General features: G+C 36.7%; 1 protein-coding gene across 1 annotated transcript in view; it reads right to left on the bottom strand.

The window, feature by feature from the left end:
- The window catches only part of LOC121738423 (sensory neuron membrane protein 2-like), a 96228-nt gene that overhangs the window by 64751 nt on the left and 15871 nt on the right, over positions 1–15606 (bottom strand). The window contains exons 4-7 of the mRNA XM_042130462.1: positions 13468–13630; positions 10462–10559; positions 1369–1595; positions 758–939 (exon numbers count right to left, since the gene is read on the bottom strand). Coding sequence (XP_041986396.1) covers positions 758–939; positions 1369–1595; positions 10462–10559; positions 13468–13630 — 670 coding nt within the window. The remainder of the gene's footprint in view (positions 1–757; positions 940–1368; positions 1596–10461; positions 10560–13467; positions 13631–15606) is intronic.

Consider the following 15606-nt stretch of genomic DNA (forward strand, 5'->3'; position numbering starts at 1 on the left):
CCAAAATATAGAATACACAGAACTTAACTAGGCACCTCGTTCGAAAACTTGATTTAAGCTCTCGTGACAAATTTTTGTGCGTGTTCTGACTTTTGATAATTGATTGTTGGATTCTAGTTTGAAAAAAAAAAAGATAAAGTAACCTCAAAATAAAAAGATCTATCACTCTTTATGGATCCATTTGCGCTAATCTGGATTATTGCTAATCTTTCTCAGAATATGCCCTCTATTTCATTAAAATATATGAAAACGAGAAAGATAAATTTGACTTGAATGATCAGATTGTTGTGCTGATTAGTTTAAATTTTATGACTACATCATTTTGTACTTTAGAGGTATCCCGAGGTCCGAAACTGTATCGAAAGAGGGCTTTGACAACATGACATCCTTAAGTTTGAAAATATCGGAAGAACGGAGTACGGACACCGCTCTAAACTTTTATATCATAAAATAATATATTAAATAGAGACGTGAGTGGAAAAACGAGATAACTAACATTTTATAACATGAGGACAATAATTACTCATCTTTTCGCTTATAATTTAAACAACGTATACTTTATCATCTGGCTAATATGCATGAAATCCTCATTTTTTTTTTAATTTCTAATTATTTTCCCGGCCCTGATGCCTCCATTTATATAAAAACGCCAACATTTTAGCTGTTAGCTGCTTCTTCCACTCATGTCTTCTTTAATCTGGGGGCACGGCAGTATCTCGCCAAGTCGAGCGCGATCTATATTACAAAATAAACTCACCAACACACGAGTACAGCTCCATGGCTCCCTTCAGCAGGCATCCATCCGGTGTGGTGATGCCGTCAGTCGTGTTGAGGCAGTAGCAACCCTCGTTGTTGTCGAACATCCACTCGTTGACGGCGAAGCGTGCTGTCGGTATGTCCTTGTACTCCGTTTCGTGCTGGTAGCGCAGTTCTACTGTCCTGGAGGTGGGGTTAAGAGAGAATCAGGAAATTTCAGGAAATTGGTACATAAGGTTTTAGTAGGTCACTTTACAAGACGTTTACGAGACGTGTTTGATTTGGTTTGGTTTGGGATAAACTATCCGAAGGCGTTGAAAACTTGAAATGCCAAGACCTTTAGCGAGTTCAATGAAACACATAATAATATTATTGTTAATAAAGACAAATGAACGTAGTGAAAACAGCATCAACGATTTCCAAAACAGAGACAAGCTCCTAAATTGTTTGAGAAGTCATGCACTGACGACTTACTGCCAACTGTACTTAAAAATGTTTTAACCTACTTCCAAAAAGGATATAAAGCCACTATTTAAATAATAACAATTAATCTACTTTTTTGTGAGTTGGAAGTCAGTTTTCAATATTTTTTTGTTTCAAAATAATTCTTACCTGCAAATATCAGTGTTAAAAGCGTATAGAGGTTCATCTCTGTCGATAAACGGATTGAAGATACCGGAGTCCGTTCCTCTGACAGTGTTGCAGACGCTGGTGGCACCATCATCGTTCTGCCAGTAGGGTAAAGCGGCGGAGTTGTCGTAGCTGATCATCCTGCCAAGATCGTTGGGCTCGTTTATACCCCGGTATACCGTGAACTCCTTGCTGGGGATTTCTTGTTTCTGAAAGAGAAAATTATAATAATCGAAGACTGGCCGCTAGCTTATTTACTTTATTGTCTATACATTTCTATACTCACGCTTCAATTTTATTGAACAGTTTATTTGACAATAATTAGATTGAAGGCGCGTGATGTTCAATATCAACCCTAGAAGGTCAAAAATATTACGCAATACGTGATATTGACAGTAAAATTGCTCGTGTAGGGGCCGGGCGCCGGCATTTTGTTTTAAGGAGTGAACACATTGAGACGGACCGTGCCAGGGCTTAGCGTGCCGGGGCTCATCGCAAAAACCGCCTCCATTCAATATGTATCGAAGCGGATGGGCGTATCGCAGGCCCGGCAAGGCCAGACAAACTCGCTGCGCCCCGGCACCAGTGTGACCACACTTCACATAGATTTCCATTTTTTGGTAGATTTGAGGTCAAATGAATGACGATTTAGTAGTCCAAAATTTTTTGTAAATTTTAATAGAAGATCGATATACAGTGTGTAACAAAAATAAGTGATAATACTTTAGGGTGTGTACGTGTTCCTTGTAGAGAGTTCACTGTGAAAGTAGCAGCACTGAAAGACGAATTTTGTTTTCACTTTTGTATGGGCAAGGGCCCGAGCGTCACGAGTTTCCCCATACAAAAGTGAAAAAAAAATTTGGTCTTTCAGCGCACAATTTCAAATGACTCATTTAAAATTAGGCCCATTTCTTTTTCTCATCTATATAAATGACTTACCTTATCTAGTAAAGGATAATAATAATGAGATAGTGCTTTTTGCTGATGACACTTCACTTATTTTTAAAGTGAAGCGACAACAGTCGAACTACGACGAGGTAAACAGTGCTCTCTCAAAAATAGTACATTGGTTTAATGTTAATAACTTACTTTTAAATTCTAGTAAAACTAAATGTATAAAGTTTACTTTGCCCAATGTTAAGCAAGTCCAAACCAATGTGCTATTAAATGATGAGAAGATGAATTTGGTAGATAACACTGTATTCCTAGGTATTACACTTGATAGTAAATTACAGTGGGGTCCTCACATTGCTAACCTAGCAGGTAGGCTCAGTTCTGCAGCATATGCAGTCAGAAAAATTAGAGAAATTTCTGACGAAGACACGGCACGATTAGTATTTTAGTTATTTTCATAGTAGGATGTCATATGGAATCCTTTTATGGGGCAACGCTGCCGACATTAATACAATATTTGTGCTGCAGAAGCGAGCCATACGTTCTTTTTATAAAATGTCTGCTTTAGAATCTCTGAGAGATAAATTTAAAGAAATTGGTATTCTAGCTGTTGCTTCTCAATACATTTTGGATAATGTAATATATGTTAGAAAAAATATAAATAAATTTAAAGTTAAAAGTGACATTCACTGTAGAAATAAGCACAAGCTGGACATGCCAGTGATCAGACTTAGTAAAGTCAGTAAATCTTTTAAAGGTATACGCCTTTACAATAAAATCCCAGAAAACGTTCAAAATCTTTCCATTAATAAATTTAAAAAAGTAGTCAAAGAGCGTTTGTGTGCCAAAGCTTATTATAAGGTCAATGATTTCATAGAAAATGGCACATCTTGGGAGTAGGATGGCTCCTTGCAAGGCTACTTCTACATTATTATATTATGACTTACAATTATGTATGTTGACATTGTATATAATATTAAGTTACAAAATTGTAAACTTTATTTTAAAAGAATAATTTTTCTCTCACTTTTTTGGTAAAAAGTGGAACCCGTGCGATTTTCTTACGCCGGTTCTTCTCATAGGCATCAGGTACACATTCTAAAAAAATTTGATTCAAATTTACTCAGAAATAAAACATTTTTTATTTTATTTTTATTTTATTCATCGTATCGGCTCGTCACGTTGCAAAATAACAATAAACACGTGGCAAACTTTTAAAATAAAAATCGGCCAAGTGCGAGTCGGACTCACGCATGAAGGGTTCCGTACATTTAAAGAGCGAAAGTACACAAACATTTCTTTTTTGTTGTATGGGAAATATTATATAATATGCATACCTATCAATATACAAAAAAAATATCAGCTGGTTAGGGTTCCCATTCCGTATTAATCAATCCGTATTATAATTAATATTATTTAAAGTGCATAAATGTTGCTATTATTGATTACGAGCAAAACAGGTCAAAAATATCACGTTTGTTATATCGGAGCCCCCATAAATATGAATTTTATTTTGTTTTAAGTATTTGTTATAGTAATTTATAAGATACAGCCAGGAGACAGACAGACTGACAGAGTGACAGACATCGAAATCTCAGTAATAGATTCCTGCTTATACACTTTGGATTTTGGAATTTGGATACGGGACCCTGAAAACGAACATTAAAATATATATTTTTATTTAACTGTTTGCAAAGAATTTTCTACGAAGGATGCTGGTTCGTCCAGCGTCCTACGTAGAAAATTCTTTGCAAACTCTAGTGAAAACGTGGACATAATCTGTTTGCAAACATCATATAAAACCTTTCTAGCTTGTTTAATTAAGCTCAGGGTGCAGATAGAGAAATAAGCATTGAATTTTTATTCAGAAAATGAATAATTATGCTCGAGAACCTACTAGAACTAACAGTAGGTAGCGCAAAACGTGTTACTTTAACGCATTATTGTTCTTGCAATGGAATAGGTCGTAGGTCGTAGTACACCCTTAGGGCCTGTTTCACCAGTTCCTGATAAGTGACGAATAGGCTATCCACCAATTAATTTGACAGATCAAGTATGGAGAATCTGTCAAAAAGTTGTGAATAGCCTATTCGGCACTTTATCAGAAAGTGGTGAAACATGCCTTTAAGGTGATGCCGCGTTAAAGTAAAAAACCGCGTTGGATATGTTTTAGATTCCTTGTTTTCTAGCAATGGAACAGCAAAAAATGGAAAGGGCGTAAGCGACAAAAATGGTTTTTGTCACGTAATTTAAAAACCATAAATACATTTCATATAAGCTATGTTTATATTAAAGTTAAAGTGTATGCTTGAACAAATCTATGTACAAATTTTGGAAGCTTAAATCACTCTCCTCTGTTGGCAAAATAGGAATCCTTTTTTTACAGAGAGAGATCTTTTTGATTGATTATTCTGTATTATAAAAGTTGATTAATCGTGTTATGCTATGGGTAATTAAAAGACAAAGACATGATTAATACTGATAATGAACTTTAATTTCTTAGCTTTAGTCATTACTGAGAAAAATCGATATCGCTACAGCCAAATTATCAAGGCGTCGCCTTAATCTTATAAAATAAATATCAAAGTGTCTGTCTGTCTGTCTGTCTACACGCCCAAACCGCTCAACTGACTTTGCTGATAATAGAGAAACTGAAAGCAAAATGGTATATTTAAGGCAAAACTCGTCTTACATCAACAAATATAGGTTTATTATTAGATTTTTTTATAGAATATTTTTATTTTTAATCACTCTATAATTCCTATTTATCAGACTTTATTCAAATCACAGAAAATGAAGATATTGAACGATTTCCAAAATCTTCCTTATGGGCCATTTTGCCTGCTTGTGAAGGTAAAATGGCCCACGGTAAAGGGCAAAATGGCCCCAATGCATTTGTAATCTGGGGAATACCTTTTACAAATAAATGTTGTGTACAAATTACAACTAAACTAAAATGTGCCTAGAGGAGATAAACCAAGCATTGCACCCGTCTTTTTGTTTTAATGCAGTCTTTAGTAACTTATTGATTTCAGCTGTTTTTTTAAATCCCATTTCTTTGATTTTCACTTTTTGTTAGCTTTCTCATATTGACTTCGCCTATTAGTGGTTCTTATATTATTATGAACCATCTGAAATAGAAAACACAACAAAAAAAAAATCATATGAAAAAAATTTTTGAAGGCCACCTAGTCCATTTTGCCCGGGCCGTTTTGGCCTTTAGGTGCTCATGAATGAATGTCAGATTTTGAAGTTAACCAGAACTGTCAAGTATGTCGTTTTCGTATGTGGCAGAGTTAGTTCCTTTTTTCGCCACCTTCATTTAAAGCTTTGCCGAGCTTTCTTGGCCGCCATTTGCGAAAGTCAAATTACAACAATATTTTTTTCAATAATAATTAAATATCGAATAGTTCCTGAAAAATATATTATAAAAAAATCATTATAATGAATAATAAGTGTCTGGGCGTCTAATTTTTTACATATTTAGTACTTTCATAATTTAATTGGATGTAATACGGAATTTGACCTTATATACATCCTTAAATAGAAAATATTAATTACGGCAAAAGTGAGGGCTGGTCAAAAATGATGTGCTTTACATCAAAATGTGAAAAAAACATTTAACCGCGATAAAATTCCGCTGTTACGTATGACAGTTTCGCCGGCAAGCTGACCAAGAACGGGAAGGGCCCGAACACAGAAATGGATCTACGAATAATTAGTTGCGTTACCTAGCAAATAGATGGCCCTAGTAGGCTTCAAGTAGGTAATTTGACCGTTCCGTTTTGCCTGCATGGTCCGTTTTGCATGCAGTTCCTTTGATATGGAGATGAGAAGAATGAGAGAAAAATGCACGGTTTCCGCGCTATAAATGAATTTTGGCGCACCGCGCAGTAGAGTTGCGGGCGGTATATGAAGTTCTGTCGAAACAATTTCGCCATATTCAGACCTTCTTTCGAATTAAAATATCGAAAAGGTTTAAAAAAATAATGTTTTAAAGGCTGGCACGTTTGCCGTATCCGATTTTCTGATTTCCGGAATTCCGTGACACTAGCGCAAACGTTAGTTTGTTCACGTGCGAACGCGCCGGCTCTGCTCTGCTCTTGAAACGTACGTGCGGAAAAAAGCGAACGTTTGCGTCAGTTAGGGCCGCACACGGGCCACCGGCCACAACCCCAAAACTCCGCTACCTGCTAAATATTTCCTGTAGTTTTCATACATTTTATATGGACTCGCCGACCGCCGACATGGTTGACGCCGATGACCGCCACACGCTACAATCGTCGGCCGTCGCGGCTTGCTCTTCTGGCCCGCACCGGCCACTAAACGCCGACACAAAACGCCGCATAAACTTAACCTTTTTTTTAATAAATTTAAAAAAGTAGCAGCCACAGACCGCAAGTGTCGACCATCGGCCAAAAGTGGCTATTGCGCGCTTCAGCTATTTTTGTGGCCTTTTCTTGCTTCTTGTGACGGCGTTTGTGGCTGTCGCGTGTGGCCCGTGTGCGACTACACTTAATGTATTTTGTACTGATTCCATGCATTCAGTCTTCCGAACACGGAGAACTAATTTGGAAATCGAATACGGAAAACGTGTGTATGCGGCCAGCTTTATATTCCAGATAAACTGTATACAAAGATTTCCACTCACCTTGCTAACTCAGAATTACCGAAAACACTGGCGGCGTCATTTTAATAAAATTACGTGGACATAGACATTCCGTAATAAAAACTATCATAAGCCGACTATCATCTACTAACTATAAAAACTAACATCTATACCTAACTACGTCCACATAATTTAATTAGACGCCGCCAGTGTTTTCGGTAATTGTGGGTTCTGACGGGAAAGGTCCTGTATCACAGAATCTCCACAACTATCTCGGGTTAATTCAAGCTCGAAGAGGTAACAGATAGACATAATTTTGCATTTATAATAATATTAGTGAGGATATTCTATATTCCTACAGCAATTTGATATCGTACAGATTTCCGTTCAATTGTGTATTTCGCAATCGGAAAATTTTTAATCAAAATTCACTGAAGACCTAATAAATATTGAAAATCTTCAATATTTATTAGATATATTACCATGGAAGAATATTGAAATGCCATTTCTGTATCGAAATGTAGATCGAAATGTAGTTTGATTAAAAATCTCATATCTGGTATTGACCATAGAAGGCCACGCTCCTTTGAAGGCCAACTATTGCAAAATCGTAGTTATTGATAATATTATATATCTTAGTGACTGCGTTCAATATTAAAAAAATTAAACTGTATCCGAAAGTACTTAAGAATACTTACTGAAAAAGTGAAATATAAAGTTACAATGATTACCTACATATTATTTTATAGTTTGGTGGACACTGGCAAAATTGTATTAGTAGTTATATTTTAACATGATATAATCTTCACTCACGCTTTAGTTTAAATTTTTCACATCATTAGAAGCAATCATAAAAGAATAGAGTTGGTATAGGAGATTATTGCTACTAAATATTTTGGTGTTTTTTTAGGGTTTCGCTTAAATGAGTAATATGCTTTACTTAGTAACAGAGGGAGAATGTCCATGAGTCATGACACCAAATTTTAGAAGTCTACGAGTAGTAATATGTATTATGAATGCGAAAAAATGTTTGTAGGTATATCCACAAATACATCGAACACATTCTAGTGATGACTGAGGATACTTCGAGTCTCGTGAGAGGACATATCGTCGCTGCACGTGCGGTACCGCGTATGAGCAGTTGGTAAATACCGCGTAACAGCAAAATGCGCAAAATTGAGATATTTTGCCAGCCGGTTTGAAAGGCATATTGGCTTATATTAGGCTTCAGAGATTTTAAATTATCCGATTAGAAACGTACATTTTGCCATCGAAACAATACCGCGGAACAGTAGGTGGCCGGAAGTTAGAAGCAATTCCGCGTATTTACTACAGCGGCAAGAAAAATAATTTATCGAGATTAGTAAGTGCTCCTAGAAATAACTATTTTGCTGATATTTAAAACCACCACGTAAGTATATTTTAATTATTGTTTAATATTGTTCATAATATGTGTTGTATTCAAGCTAGAATGTTTCAATTAATTTTGAATTGCTTTGAAGATCAAGGAAGATTATGTCATGTTATCATTATATCTTCACCTTAAAAATACAGGCGGCAACTAATCGCCACGACAAAATATGATCACCAGGTTGGGGAAGTTGCTCAGTTAATCTAAAGAACCCCGGGGATATGGGCGACTAGTAGTGCTAAACCTACCCACTAAAACCACCTGCGATTTGCCTTCAGCTGTATACGGAGGGATGTTCTGGATTTTTCAAACACAGGGCTCTCTCCAAGACCGGACAGTCTTCTCCAGAAGGGAGCAGACTACCATCAAAGTAAGGGAACGCTTCGGCAATTTGAAGAGTTCCCTTCGGCGTCGGGACTAGCTAAGCCGGGTAGGTTTCCAGCCTCACCCGGAGCCCCAATTGCATAGAAATTTGGAGATTTGCATAATGACGCCTCCACACTTCCGATGCGGAATAGAGAATAGCTCATTATCATCGTTACTCTATGGCCCAACGATCGTATGCCTCGAGGCTGCTTTTCTTGCCTTTAGGCCCTCCGGACCTCCCACTGCAGCCCGCGACAACCTCTCTGGAACGAGGATGAGCAACTTGGCGAAGAACTTCGTAACCAGCTGCCACGGTGGATCTCCCGCTAGGGCAGTAGCTGTCACCTAGGAGACCGTACGGCACCTTCTGGTAACCCTCACCGCTACATTGCGAACAGTATCTGGGAGCCCGGCTAATGTCCGTCTTATTACTACGAAATTAGTGACGAAATCTGCCCATATTGAACCACCGTACAGAGCTAAGCTCCGACAGACTGAATTATACCGGCAGGCGGCTATACTCTGGAGAGTATAGCTGCAGCTGCAGCTGTGGTCCCTACATTTAAGCGTCAGACTCATTTTGACCTTCGACCCTCTGATAAGAAGTGCTCCGGGTGGGGGTCCTTTTCTTCAGGTTCGTGGAAGAGAAGGGCTTTAGTATGTACTTATGTAATAAATCATTTTTATTTTATTTTAAATGATTATTATGATCTCTGTCAGATAAAGTCAAAAATCTATGAAAAATTGGGATATCAATAAAAAATTAAGAACAGAAAATATTGTAAAATGATTTTGGTAATTTTTGCTAGGTTACAGTGTAAAAAAATATAATATATTTGATTTTTCTAATAAAAAAATGTAACCTTTTACTGATTTGATTGAATTCAAAACCACGTATCTTTAATATAAAGCCTACTTATTTTGTATTTACTTATTATAAAAACGCGTAAGAGACTTTAAACAAAACCTAAGCCAATTGCGAACTAATTTACGTTACTAACCACTAAAGGAAAGTGCAAAGAACTACTCGTAGCTGTTAAGTTCAGTCGGTAATAGGAGTCAAAATAGCTGAGATATTCAGTTTTTTCTTCCTCCTGTAAAATCATCAAAAAGCAGATACGCGGTATTTACCAACTGCTCATACGCTGTATCGCACGCGCAGCGACGATATTATCATTGTTGAAGACATAAGTGGAACAAGTGGGTAACTATTTTTTTTCTTTTGGTTTTTTTGCATATAAAAAGGAGGCTTAGGACCGGAAATATTTGACGACCTCTGTGGCTCAGTTGGTGGGCTGTTGGTAGCTCAAGCCGGGAGTCACGGGTTCGAATCCCGCCGAGGGAACAAAAGTATTCAAGGTTCCTGGGTCATGGATGTGTATTAAATATGTGTATAGCTAATAAAAGTATTAAATATACTTCCGTTATCTGGTACCCGTAACACAAGTCCTTCAGGTACTTTATACCACGGGGCCAGACTGACGTGGTGTGAAGCGTCTATAGATATTATAATAATATAAAAATATAGGTACCTATAGTATATACTTTAGCAACAACCTCTATATTTTTGATTGCAAATCATTTTCCCGGACCTAAAGCCATTTGCGCAAAAAAAAAAACGACCAAATGTTAGTTACCCACTTCTTCTACTTACGTCTTCAGTTATCGCGGAAACACAATATACGGTCTCGTGATGAACAAACGACACGAAGAAAAAGGTGGAAAAAATATGAATTATTATTAATATAATATTATCTAGTATGAATTTTTAATATTATCAAAATATGAAACTTACATAACTCAGCAGAGTAAACTGTATCGTTCCATCTTCTAATTCCTCCAGATTTTGAACGTCCTGGCCAATGGTCTTGATTTGCGAGCACGCCACATTGCCTATGAAATTAAATTAAAAAGCACAATACTTATATTAATAATTATCTTATTTAATTCATTTTAACACTGGATAATAAGCTACTAATTGTTTCATTTTCTAAACATAGGCACTATATTATATTTGCAAGGGTTAGTACTAGCGAAACACAATATCTTAAAATATAGAAAAAAGACGGTTTGCACTCCGGGAGTGCCGGCAGAAGTGAAAACTTGATTATTAAGAGGATACACCAGGGGCTAGAGAAATGAAAAAAAAGTACGTGTAATATCTATAGCTGTCTCCCTTACCTCAAGCCTATACCGCAGAACGCGATAGAGACAACTGCAGAAAATCCAGAAAATCAACAATTCGTTGTCCCCAGATTCCTTCTCCAAAACTTAACCGATTTAAATACTTTTTTCATTAAAGATTAAAAAAAGGCTTGAGCTGTGTTCCTATGTTTTGCTTTTTTTTGTTTAGTCTAGCCAAATCTGTTTTCTGGACGTTTGAACACAGCGGAAAATCTGGCCATTTTTTTGGGTTTTTGAACGTTCATATCTTATTTAATAATTAAATTATGAAAAAAAAGAAAACATAGGGACATTGTATTAGTGGCCGTAGATATTCAGAAAAAAAATTATAACTCTACTAGCATTATCCAGGGAGGAAACAGGGGACAACGTTTGTATGGAAAAAAGAGCGGTGTGGACTCCTCTTAAGAGCCCATATGACCCTAACTTGACTACATACTTTAACCTAGATCTCAAAATCTGTAAGGTCTAGAAAACTGATTTTTTGCCACAAGTAACAAAATCAGTACGTAAGTAAGTTCATAAAGATTAAATGCTCAAGAAGAAGAAAACACGATTACTCAAAAAATGCTCGATAGTTTCTTTTTTACAAAAAACCTTGTTTTAGACACATTTTTGCTTGGATCTTCGAAGTTTGCTGCCTTTTCTTTAATATTTTTTAATATCTAAGAAGGTATTGATAAAAACTAAATTTGCTCAAAACACTTTTTTCATAATCATTATAGTTCGTCTTTTATTTAAGTAAAACTAACTCGGCGATGATTCCGCGCCGTCCTTTTTCACCTGGCATATGAAAGACGGGCGTGAGTGTGAAGAGATGTTTGATTTTTAGAGTCAGGTGAGCTCTTAACATTTTTTATGTTGTCGGTTGTCTTAACATGTTTGATGTTACAACACTACTCTCCAACCGTCTTACGGTTTTTCGATCAGCACGAGAATCTGACGCGAGTTTCATAGTTTTTACCCATCCCACAAAAGTGCTCAACGCCGCTAAAGAAGTTTTCACTTCAAAAACCGGCCAAATGCGTGTCGGGCCACGCGCAATATAGGGTTCCGTAGTACCGCCAGTTTTTGTCAATTTTTGTATGATCAATGAATGTACATCTAGTATAACGACGTGTTTTACACTACTAATAAGTAACAACATCATCTCAGTAACGTTCAAAGGAATTTGAACAAAAACTTCCTTTATACTTTACGACTATTATTCAATAACTTATTAAGTTTTCTTAGCCGTAATAGTTTTCCTTTTAAACTCAGCATATTTCCTTCTGTCTTGATTTTTTTCACATTCCATCATTCACATCAACCGTTTATCTGGTAGAAGGGGGGGGGACACTGGACTCTGTCCCCCCTTCTACCAGATAAACGATTCTAACGAAACTGGACTCTAACGATTTTTCCACTTTAAAACTTAATATTTCACAAATGGATCCCTAAATCGGAAAATAATATTTAAATAATATTTCGTCATCCCCGCATGATGTGCAGGGGAGATACCAGCGTTACCAGATTTTTTTTGTGCCAAATCGGGTCATTGGAACTTTTTGAGTGAAAAAGCGGGATTCTTCAGTCAAAAGCGGGACAAAGTAAAAAAAGGTAGCTATAAAATCAAAAGTTTTTTTTAATTTTTATCTTTTTGCGTTAAAATAACGTTTATGCGACAATAGATAGCAAAAGTAGCCAAAGAAAATCCACCCCTCTACCTCCCACACTTTTATCTTCATTACGCAGTACGCAACTTTCTTCTCAGCACGCTACACTTACGTTCGGACTGGAAAGTCCGATCCAATCCCCGAAAAGCGGGACTGAGCCTGTCCCGCGCGGGACATTTAATTTTGATGAAATGATCGGGACGTCCCGCCAAAATCGGGACGTCTGGCAACGCTGGGAGGTACCTTAAAAAATATTTTTTAAATATTTTATGTAAGTAATTCAGTACCATTTTGTCGGCATCATTAATATAATATGTGCATTCATGCCGAATTACAGCTTTGTAGGCCTTATAATATATGAGCAAAACCGCGGACAGACGGACAGACCGAAACTATAAGGGTTCATTGTTGACTACGGAACCCTCAATTTCACGAATTTTTTATTTCTTTGTATATAATTTATCGAGTAATTAAGAAAAAACTAACTTGACGCTGATTCCGAAAAATTGAGAAGGACGATGTTTGATTTTTTTGCTTTATTTGCCCTCTTAAGTAATACATAAACCCACTTGTTAGTAAAACGTACAAATTATGTTATCATCATATTTCTAGGTAGGTAATAAAGGTGTATACGCATCACGCAATACATTAAGTCTGCAGGGGGCAATAGGCCTACTACGAAATTGTTTTGATACTCAAACACTCGGACGAGAATGCTGCGTCCTGCTCTAACAACGTCATTTCACGTTTATTAGAGTGCAACGAGGCATTCTCGTACGATTGTTTCAGTCTCAAAACGGTTTCGTAGTACGGCTCCTGACTACAGACTTTTTTGGTCGGCCGATAGTTTGACCAAAGTGGGGTTTTTGTACATTAGCGTTTTAAAAATTAAACCCTTTGATGTTAGTTAGCCTGTCGAAATATGTTAGCCACTTTATCCACCCACCTCTTAATTATCATACCTACGATGCCCGGATTCTGGCACAGGAGGATGCCATCAAAGAGGAGATCCCTCACTCGGACAGTCATGATGGGAGAGTCGTTGGCACCAAATATGCTCGTCATGGCCTGGTTGATCGCGAACAGGAGAAATGGGAAAAGCTTCTCGGCACGTTGAAGGAGACCCTGTAAAAATGAATTAGGATACGTTAGGTACTTGATTCCTAGGCAGATGGGGACCTACGTAGTTTGGTCGCGTTACGAATTGACAATATGATCCGACCAAATGACGTTGGTCTATCAACTGCCTAGGAATCAATTTCCTCGATGGTACTACAGGAGTGGGTACCCTTAAGTTACCGACAAAATTAATTCACTTGTAGGTATAAAGTTACGACCATAACGACCTGCAAACCTTCAAGAAGTTATTCCCTCTTAAAAGGCCGGCAATGCACCTGCAGTTCATGTTGCAAGTGTCCATGGGCGACGGTAGTTGCTTTCCATCAGGAGACCCGTTTGCTCATTTGCACCCTTATTTTATCAAAAAAAAATGTATATGGCTGAGCAGTGTTACTCATGGCACACCTGATATCACTAACATTTTATAATATTACTTGTAATTAAAACATTGTCATTATGTTGTAAATAATGTAGTAATAATATATATTCTGTGGTAGTGCGTCATTTATGTTCTTTTGTTATTATTTTGTGTTATTATTTAAAACTCTGATTGTGTTTTGCCCCTTGTATGGTTAATAAAGATGTTTTTAATTATTTATTATAACAAAATGTTAGTTATAGGACTTTTTCGTGAAATATGCATGGAAGCTAAGTTCAGATCAAAATGTAAGTATGAAAGAAATAAAATCAAATTGCTAAAATAACGTGACAATAATTGCAAAACACGTTGAAGTCCATCGAAAATACGATACAATTAATGGTTACCTAAGGTAAGAAGCCCTCTTATAAATATTTAATAGGTACCTCGATCGTGGGAATCGCAGACACAATAGATTTTCAATTGTTATGTGACAGCCGTGTGCCGCTTGGGGGTTGATGGTTTAATTTTGTTTACAATATTGCTCCATCTAACGAAGGGTTGATTCAGACCGCAACGTGACGAGGCGAGGCGCGGCATAAATTTGTATGGATTTGACAGATTTCAATTGCGTGAGACGTCTTGCAAATCTGTCAAATCCATGTTTAAACGAAATGCAATCTATGCGTCGCGTTGTGACTTGTGGTATGAATCAACCAATTCAGGCCAATTCAGAACAGACACGTAGTTGCATTTCTTTAATTGACACTTGCGTGACGTCGAAGCCTGTCAAATCCATACTTTAGAAATGCATCTACGCGTCGCGTTGCGGTCTGAATTATTACACGTCGTAATCATATTAATTCATGGCATAATCATAATATTAATACGCGAACAAAAAACTTTGTAACCCTTTTTACGAAAAATGGGGAAACGTAGTTTCCCCAGTTATAATTTATATGGTGAAGGAGTGCATCGAACTAATATTATTTTGAAATTATGCTTTTATCATACATTTTTTTAACAAATAAAACATTACATACACTACAACACACACACATGAGAAATGACAGATTTTTGAGTGACAAGCCTATACATACGAACATAGACTTTATGCCGACAGTATATATTATGTCTATGGTTTATGCATACGAATTATACTCTTTTCATTTATGGTTGAAGTCTGTTGACAACAAGTTGACAAATTGAAAATGGATTATAGTTTTTTTTATTGGATCTAAGATACTATTAGACAATGCTTACACGGCCAGTCTGAGATCAGCTAAGTCCCAGAGACAAGAGTTGAAAAAAAAATGCAACAGTCAATATTTTTTACAAAATATAGGTACCTAGGTAGTAGTCCTAATGTCGTTGAAATTAAGGTCGAATTTCGACCATTGGGCGATCTCTAGTAATATTAAATGTCTTTAGATGATAGCCATTAAGTCATTGACTTTAAATATATTACATTAAATACATAACAGCTACGTTATCGTATTCTAAAAAAACCAATACCGACTCCATATTTTCCTAACACGATTTTGCGTTCCCGTGAAAAGTGAAATTATTTCTTTGATAATGTGGTTCGGTCTATCGAGGCTTAAACAAACACTGGTCTCTAATC

The sequence above is a fragment of the Aricia agestis genome, chromosome Z, assembly GCF_905147365.1.
Source record: "Aricia agestis chromosome Z, ilAriAges1.1, whole genome shotgun sequence".
In the NCBI taxonomy this organism is placed as follows: domain Eukaryota; kingdom Metazoa; phylum Arthropoda; class Insecta; order Lepidoptera; family Lycaenidae; genus Aricia; species Aricia agestis.